This window comes from Trichechus manatus, unplaced genomic scaffold (genome assembly GCF_000243295.1).
Source record: "Trichechus manatus latirostris isolate Lorelei unplaced genomic scaffold, TriManLat1.0 scaffold00284, whole genome shotgun sequence".
NCBI classification, from domain to species: domain Eukaryota; kingdom Metazoa; phylum Chordata; class Mammalia; order Sirenia; family Trichechidae; genus Trichechus; species Trichechus manatus.
Window position 1 is genome coordinate 1,607,026 of NW_004444220.1, and position 8,876 is coordinate 1,615,901.

The 8,876-nt window shown below is 46.3% G+C and overlaps 1 protein-coding gene across 1 annotated transcript; it reads left to right on the plus strand.

Moving 5' to 3' along the window:
* The first annotated feature begins 3,655 nt into the window (after positions 1-3,655).
* MAGEH1 (MAGE family member H1) lies at positions 3,656-5,169 on the plus strand. The gene has a single exon (XM_004390124.2). The coding sequence runs from the start codon at positions 3,874-3,876 to the stop codon at positions 4,531-4,533; it is 660 nt and encodes a 219-aa protein (XP_004390181.1). The 5' UTR covers positions 3,656-3,873; the 3' UTR covers positions 4,534-5,169.
* The last annotated feature ends 3,707 nt before the right edge of the window (positions 5,170-8,876 follow it).

Here is an 8,876-nt window from a genome sequence, read left to right on the forward strand (position 1 = left end):
TGCCTTTCCTCTGTCATGCACTACTTTCTTCTGTTAATACGATGCCTGGTTATATTCTATTAAATACACTGCATTTATTGACTAATATCCTCTGTGGCCTTGTCTTATGTGAATTTTATCTCTGTTAAGCTTTTAGAAACAGTGAGAGTAGCCCTCAGCCTAAACCCTTTCCTGATTACTCCTTTGGGGACCATGGTTGGGTGCTGTGGCCCTAGGTTTTACACTATCTAAGGATAGGCTCTGATCTCCCCAGGGTGCTATCCAGAGCTGCCTTGTCCTGGTTGTAGAGTGAAACAAAGATTCACTCAGATGAAGGAGGTGGTGACAAGAAATGGCACCCCTCTTCAGTTAGCTGGTTGGTGGGCAGAAGGGAGTGCAGCAACAAATGTGCACTGTCCCAAATTGGTTTATGCTTAAGCTTACCCAACAGGAAGCCTCAGTAGGTACTGGCTATAAAGAAAATTTCAGTTAGAAAGTGAGTTCAGAAGAGAACTAGTTCACAGAATTATATTTGCATAGAATACCATCAGAATATGGAAGCAATTTGAAAGAATAAAGGTGAATTGGCAGTGCTTCACCACACAGAATCCCAAATATTCAAAGAGAAAAGGGGAAAGGGGACTAAGAGGAACTTGCTGTAATCCAGGGTCACTGATGTGTGCTGTCAGACTTCTTGAAGTCTTCCGTGCACCAATACATCTTGATCTAAGTCAGGATAAAATACAGAGTTCAGCCCAAAGCAAATGTGGGGCTAGGGCTGCCATGGGGCCTGCAGTGTACCAGTCTCTCCGGATTTGAGGCCAATAGATGTGTTGTTTCACAACCACTTGCTGAGCATATCCATTCATGGGAGTTTCCTCGGTGGCCATGACCACTTGTCCTGGCATCAGGCCAGCATCTGGCCTCCCATCTTTACTGGGCCTCTTCTGACGTATGGGAAAATGCTTCTTGTCAACCCTTCTTCCAGGTTAGGAGAATGGGTGGGAAAGTAGAGGGGAGAAAGCAAGGAAGCAAAAGAGTAGATTTCAAAGGATGCCTCACCCTGCCTCACCTATACAGCCCATTGTTTGAAGCTACAGAGTATTTCCCCACCATCCAGTGGGTGTCTCTCCTAAGAAGTTTCAGACGTAGGGAGCTAAACACCAAAGGGCTGTTCTTCACTCAATTGCTGTTCAAACTGAAGCACAGAACTTCCATTCTCCACCAGAATTCCTGGCCCAGGGTCCTCTTCAATTCCAGCCACACCAGCAGTAAATATCTCAGGCCCTGTGGTGAACTTGCTATCGGCTTAGACTGATACAGGCCAAAGGGGGTGCCAGTGATCACCTCTTAGTACCTCACCCAGCAGGTACCCCAGGCAGCAGTACAGTCAAGGCTACCTCTAGAAATGTGGAGGATACAGGAACCTGCAGAAACTCAGGCCTTCTCAGGTCTGAGGTTTGGCTGTACTGCTCAGTTCCTCTGTAAAGCAGGCAACCAAGGCTGGAAGAATTGACTGCCATGTTTAGGAGGATTCCAACTATATGACACTGAGTCTTTCCCTCACCACCTTTCCTGCCCCTTATCTCCCTCCACCCATCTCCCATAGGTCACTAGCCTTAGCTGGAGGGTCAGTTCCTAATATATCTTTATTGTCTTATTTCTCTTTTGTCCAGGCAATTTTTTCAACTAGCACTACATAAAGTCATTGCAAAATGAACATGGGAGTGTACAATATCACACTCACTACTGGAGTTTCTCTTCCACCTCACCCTAAGGTAAGCCAGTGATGTTTTACATGGGTCTCCTGCTGAGAATCTCTTTCATCCACAGAGCATGTCAGATAGATACTTTGTGAACATGATCTCCAGAGAGCTTCCCAATAAGCCTGGCAGGCAGAAATGGCTGGAGAGGTTAGCCTTTTCTGTTTGTACAGAATATAAATCAGAGGACAGAGATGTTAGGTGAACTGATCAAGGTCACAGAACTTGTAAGTGACACAGGCTGGGCTAGAACTCATGTTCCCAGCTATGAGTTCAACACTCTTTCTTCTACACTAGGGAACCCCTTTCTACAGGTTGGGCATTCCTGGGTGCAGTTCTGTTGGCAATTCTGCTTTCCCAGTGGGACACACTGCCCCACCACAGAATTAACTCACTGGATGCAGCCATATCCCATTCCATAAACTCTACCAACAGCTAGGAGACATCAAAGACTATGGCCAAGACAGGGCCCCTTCCCTCAGGGGAATTAAAATCTGAGGTCCTGTTATGCAAACAATTAATTTGTCCCAGCCAAGCAGTTATGAAGTATTTATTTGCTGTTTAAGAGTTCAGTCAAGAACACACGTGAAACCTTTTGCAACATGTATTCCTTCAACAAGCATGTATTAAATGCCACTCCCACACACTACTTGAAACACCTTGAGAGGCAAAATCTGTGCTTACTATGTGATAGGTGTATTTTATTTATCATCTCGTTAAATTCTCACAACCCTATGAGACCTGTACTTTATTAAACTTACTATACAAATGAGGAAACTGAAGCTCAGAGACGTGAAGTGATGTGTCTAAGCTAGTGCATTTTGAATGACATAAGAAAGATATACAGTGCTTGCTATAAGGCCTCCCTCAGGAGAGCAAAAATTGACTCATTTCCCTATTGGGAAGATCAAAACAAGCTTCAGGGAAGAAGATGCCTGTGAGCACGCAAATGGAATTTAGGTAGGTGGAGATGGGAGGCAAAGCACTTTGGACAGAGAAAACAATGTGAGCAAAGGCAGGAGTCAGGGAACATAACATTCAGAGTATGCTCTGAAAGGAGCAAAATAAATCAGGTATCCAGGTTGACTGGAGTCATTCTGCACTCCACTACCCCTTCCCCACTCCCCATTTCCATCCAGTCAGTATCCAAGGCCTGTCCATGGTAACCCTTAACATCCCTCACTGCCTCTCCATCCCTATGGCAACTGCGTGGAGACTCACTTTCATCTCCTCTTCTTATCCTAATTGCTTCCTATTTGGTCTTCCAGGCAATAGTCCACCCCTCAGTGAGGATGCACAAATGCAAATCTGATCCTGTTACTGCCCTGCTTAATTATCCTGTGAATATATAACATTTTAAAAGCTCTCTAGGAGTCTTTAAAGGACTGCTATTGCAGTCCCATCTTCTCTCATCACCCAGCACTGCAGCCTTAACAATCTTGTCTGGGTCCTATATGCGCCTACGAATTAATTAATAAACACATAAAAGCCCTCTGAAAACAGGACGAGTGAATGAATGCGCTGTGTAAAACAAAACAGGAAAGGTGGGCTGGGGCCAACTGATTCCTTCCAGGGATAACCTCCCATCTCCTCTCCCCCTCACCAGCCCGCCTCAGGTGGGATTGTAGCAGAAACCCGCTCCTTCCCAAGACCCGCGAGCCAATCTCTGAATGTTTGTATTACACTGCAGATAACACGACCCCTATGCCATCCTTTTCTCCTCTGCATCCCCCAGCCCCTGCCAGTCCACGGCTGTCATTTCTGCCTCTGTCCCAACCCTCCCGTGTGCTGTTCCTTTTCCTACGTACCAGCGGAAATCATTGTGGATGACCCGCCCACTTCCTCTTTGGAGTTAAGTGAGTGCGTGGCAGGGGAGGCGGAGCCAATCCTGTTGAGTATTCTCGCGTGCTTCCACTGCTGCAATTACCGGCGGGCGGCAGCTGCTGAAGCAGGTCCCGTTGCGTAGGAGAGAGCTTTGGCGCTGTGAACGTCTGGTTCGTTGCTACAAAGACTGTATTTGGCGTAGGTGGCTTCAGCTGCGGCCCATTCTTGCGCTAGAGATAGTTGCCTTCTGCAGGGCTACAGGCATCCTTCCCTAGGATAGCTGTACTTCGCGCGCCTAGCAGGAGACATGCCTCGGGGACGGAAGAGTCGGCGCCGCCGAAATGCAAGGGCTGCAGAAGAGAATCGCAACAATCGCAAAATTCAGGCCTCAGAGGCCTCCGATACCCTGAAGGCCGCCTTGGCGGTCCCTTGCACCCACCAGGACGACCTGAGCGGCCGTGAGGAAGACCCAGGTACCCCAGAGGAGGCCTCCACCACCCCTGAAGAAGTGTCCAGCACTGCTCAAGCACAAAAGCCCTCGGTAGCCCGGAGCAATTTCCAGGGCACCAAGAAGAGTCTCCTGATGTCCATACTAGCTCTCATCTTCATTATGGGGAACAGCGCCAAGGAGGCCTTGGTGTGGAAGGTGCTGGGAAAGTTGGGGATGCAGCCTGGCAGGCAGCACAGCATCTTTGGAGATCCGAAGAAGGTCGTGACCGAAGAGTTTGTGCGCAGAGGGTACCTGATTTATAAGCCAGTGCCCCGCAGCAGTCCCGTGGAGTACGAGTTCTTCTGGGGCCCCCGAGCACATGTGGAATCCAGCAAGCTGAAAGTCATGCATTTTGTGGCAAGGGTGCGTAACCGATGTTCCAAGGACTGGCCTTGTAATTACGATTGGGATTCAGACGATGATGCAGAGGTTGAGGCTATCCTCAATTCAGGTGCTAGGGGTTACTCCGCACCCTAGAGGAACCTAGGGCAGACCCTTCGGGGTGGAAAACAGAGTCAAAGGTACCCCAAGGAGTAGATCGCCTAGGTCCTGTGTTAAAAATAACGGAGTTGGGGAGGGGGGCACTATATTTGCTATTTGTGATCAGTGCTAATTGTTTAACTGAGAATAGAGCATTTGTTTGGATATTGTAAATTTTATTCATTTTAATACACTGTTGAATTAGAATCACATCTGTTTAAAATTTAATTGAAGATATTTTTTTATGTCATCGAGATTTAGTGGCTTTTTTTCGTGCTAGCATTTTAAACAGTTTTGCTAGCATTATAAAATGAAGTTTTTCCATCATATTCTGTGATCTAGTACAAATTAGATACCATTGATCTCGGATATTCTTTAAAAGTTTGAAGTAACCAGTAGAATTTGGGGGGGAAGAAGAGGGAATTGCTAATGTCTGACCTTTCTGCATCTTTTTGTGTCTGCTATTGTGTAAAGAAGACTGACATTTACTGTGACTTTGCTTAGTTACTGCAGAATATAGAAAAATAAATAAAAGCGTAATACTAGGACACCTTGTTCATTTATTGACCACCTGTTAACGTGTGAGTCACAAGTATAGGTTCTGGGAATACTCCTTAGCATGCAGCCCCAGTTCCAAAAAATGCTCTAGATTACAGAGGAGAGACAAACATGTAAACTAACAGTGTGGTAAATGCTGTAATGGCTGTAATGGGGGATTAACATGGGGTTCCATGAAAAAATAGACAAAGCATATGTGACCTGTCTTGAGGATTGGGTCAGTGAAGGGGACATCATAGGGTACTATGGAAATTTAAAAGATGCTTAGACAAACTTGGGGGGAGATTAAAGGGGCATCAGAGGGTACTATGAAAATATTCTGTATTAAGCATTCTTTTGAGAACTTAACCCAGCTTGGAGGAGGGGGCACTGACAAAAGGAAGGTGTGAAGGGGGGGCATCATAGGGTGCTGTGGGAATAGAAAAGATAGTTAACTCAGCTTGAGAGGAGGAAGGCAGAGCAAAGAAGTGGTTGCAGGAAAAAGGCTATCGTGGGGCACTATAGAAACACAAAGATGGGACTGTCAGAAAATTCTTGCTGAGATGGAAGTCTGAGTCCTAAAATATTGGAGATGGGGGAAAAAGTAAATATGGAGGCTTATGGATATTTGGGAAACAGCAAATTCTTCACTGCACCATTAAGGTTATGTCAAGGGGAAAGTGGAAAACAAGAAGTGGGGTGGGGGGAAGTGAGCAGGGGCCAGATCCTCAAAGGGTGACTTTAAAGTAATGATAATAATTATGATGAGTAACAATAACCTTGGAGTAATAAAAAACAAAAAAGGGCTCTAGAAAAGCAGAGCCTCCTGCATATTGGATGAGCCAGAGAGAAGACTACCTGTAGTATCTCTGAAAGGTAACCTGGGCACTTCTGTCAGGGACTGCTGTTGGCTATAAAGCACATGTTTAAAAAGTATGTGGAAGAGCGTGTGGAGAATGACCACTTTGACTCTCTTTCCACCTTTGTAGTAAGTCCAGAGGGCTACGTGGCGTGGTATGATTTGGCCGTGTGGGATCAGGCTTCTTCCCAACCCCAAGAGCTTTCACACTTCCTCACCTCTTGGTAGCAAGTAGCTCATTGCTCTTCTCATCCGTTCTATCACCAGTGTCTTCTGAATCCTCTACCTCACCCTACAGCAAATCTAGAGATTTGGGAGTCACCACACACATTCCTGTCAGCTACAGGCAAAGAACGTGTATAACAAGCTGCCATAGCCCAGGGGCTAAACACCTTGTGAACTGAGATAAGCCCCCTAATAGGGAGTACCTAGGAAGGATGCCTAACCTAGCCTTGTGGGGCTCAGAGGAGCAGCTGCAATACAAAAAAGAGCTGCAAGGCTACCCTTGTCCTTCTTTGCCTCCAATTGTACCCTGCTTCCAGCTGTGTGCAAAATGGAGTCCCTGTGTGTGGGGTAAGCTAGCAAATGACTTTCTGGCACAGGCTCAGGGACCCACAGACATCAACCTGCAGGAAAAGGGGGCTTGGAACAAGCCTAGTAACTGTGACCCTTCAGCAGCTCAAAATTCATTCAGCAAACAAGAAAATATTGAGAGCCTTCTGTGATGTGAGCTATATGAGCTTGTACCTATATGATAGAAACTGGGGCTGCAGAACATCAAAAGGCATGTTTCTTTCCCTGGAGGGGTCATATTAGCAATATGACCTCCAGAGGTAGTTGAGGTGTGCATCTGAGGCTCAGGTTTCTGGCTTTCCTGTCTAGAGCCATAGAGGTGGCAAGTGACAGATCCTAGACAAGACCCCCAAGTGCATTCCCTGCTGTCTGCCTCTGCCTGCCAATGCACACACAAAATCTCTGCCAAAAAAAAATCTTACAAAGTCAGTGGGAGAGGTCTCAGCATCCCCAGCTGCAGCCTCGAATCCTTTTGAATGCCAGGCCAACTTAAATTCTCCTCCTTTTACAGAAGGAGGATAGGGAGTCAGCTCCAGGTCAGTCAGCTAGTAAGTGACCGAATCAGCAGAGTAAAGATTTATTGAGTACCTCCTGTGTGTCACATATTGTCTTTATCCTTCACAACTCTTCCAGGCCAGTATGATTGTCCCTATCTTATAGGAAGCATCACCCAGCTTAGGGGAAGAAATAATGTCCTTCCCAAACCTGGCTGAATCCGTGTGTTTTTTGGCTCTGGTAGGAAATAATCATCCAAATGTCTAATATGGTCACTTTCAAGTGTGGGCCAAGAAGCTTGAGAGAACCAGTTGTTGTTAGCTGCTGTCAAGTCGGTTCCAACTCATAGCAACCCTACAGAGAACCAGTAGGACCCAGTAAAAGAGGAGATAGCCTGGGAGTATATCCCGAGCTGCACTCCAAAAAAGGGATGTACAAAAGAAAGGGTTGCTTGCCCTAGCCCATCAAGAAAGCAATCAATGACCCAGGCTCATTCTCCTGTGACCTGAAAGATCAGTACCCTCACCTTACCCCCAACACACTACATTGATACTGCAAAGGGTTAGTCTTCGTTTGATTAGGTAAATGCTGAAGAAGGGCAGGATTTCCATGGCTGTGAAAGGAATGACAGGGCTGAGGGAGAGGAAAGGAAAGAGGCTTCTGGAAGGCAGTGAGAAAAAGAGAATATTCTTGACCAATTACATAAATTCTTAGAGCTTTGAGATATGTCTAGATGGGACACCAAGCTGTGAGCCTCTTGCTGTGTAAATCAGGAATCTAAGCTGGCCCCACTCCAGCAGATGTTCCACAAAGTTGGGGGGGGGGGCTACAGTTTTCATTGCAAGACTGCCTCTGAAGCTGGATAGAGTTTTTGGGTTCTAGAACACACCAGTTGTTTAGGGAGCTCAGGGATAGAGAGCCAAAAACTCCCCAAGGCATAGCAAGAGTAGCAGCTGCCATGTACTGTATGCTTAAACTGCCAGGCACTTTGATGGCTGTTTACATATGTTTACATATGTCTATTGCAACAGTCCTGCAAGTCCTGAAAGGTAGGTGCTACCAGGCCAAGTTTACAAAGAAAGAAATTCAGGATCTGATATCCAAAGCAAGTTTCTAGGGTCCCCTGGCTGGTCAGTGACAGCCTTGGATGTGAACCCAGGGCTGGCCAAGTCTAAAGTACACACTGTTACCCTACAATAACAGACTGCATCACCAGGACTCTGGGAGCTCCTCCCAGCCTTGGAGAAGTCTTCTGTCTTCAAACAGCCCAAGGCAATAGTGAGAAGGAACATGCTGGGGTTGGTGTGAGGGAACATGTGAATATAAGGTTAATATGAAGTTTTGGGATTAGCAGTGGGCATCCGTTTATTCTGGTTTGTTTTGGCCACATGACCAGGCCTCCTTGAGAGGTTACTATGTGTAAAATGAGTATTTCCTTACATGACAAGTGTGTTTTCCCCATCACAACACATTCTTCAGAAGCTTCACCACCCTGCACACTCCATTAATCCTCAAAACCTAGGTCCTGACTTTTGCACAGTGGATCAAGCAAACAATAACCTTTCCAGGCCTGTAACTTTGCTTACTGATGCTGTTTTCAATCCAGATAGAGAGAACTCTTACCTTGAGCAGAGTGACTAGGGGTAAGACACCATCAACTAGTATCTGTCCCTGCAAAAAAAGAGAGGCTTAGGGGAGGGAGTGTCCTCCTTAGGCCCAGTGTTGTGACTTTGGCCTTAGGAACCATGTGCAGAGCAGACAATGAACACTGTTAAAAACGGATATGGATTCTGTCTGGACTCGCGTTGGTCCCTGTGAGGTGGATAGCAACCAGGATCCCTTTGTCTCCTGCCTTAGGCAGAAACTTAGAATTCCA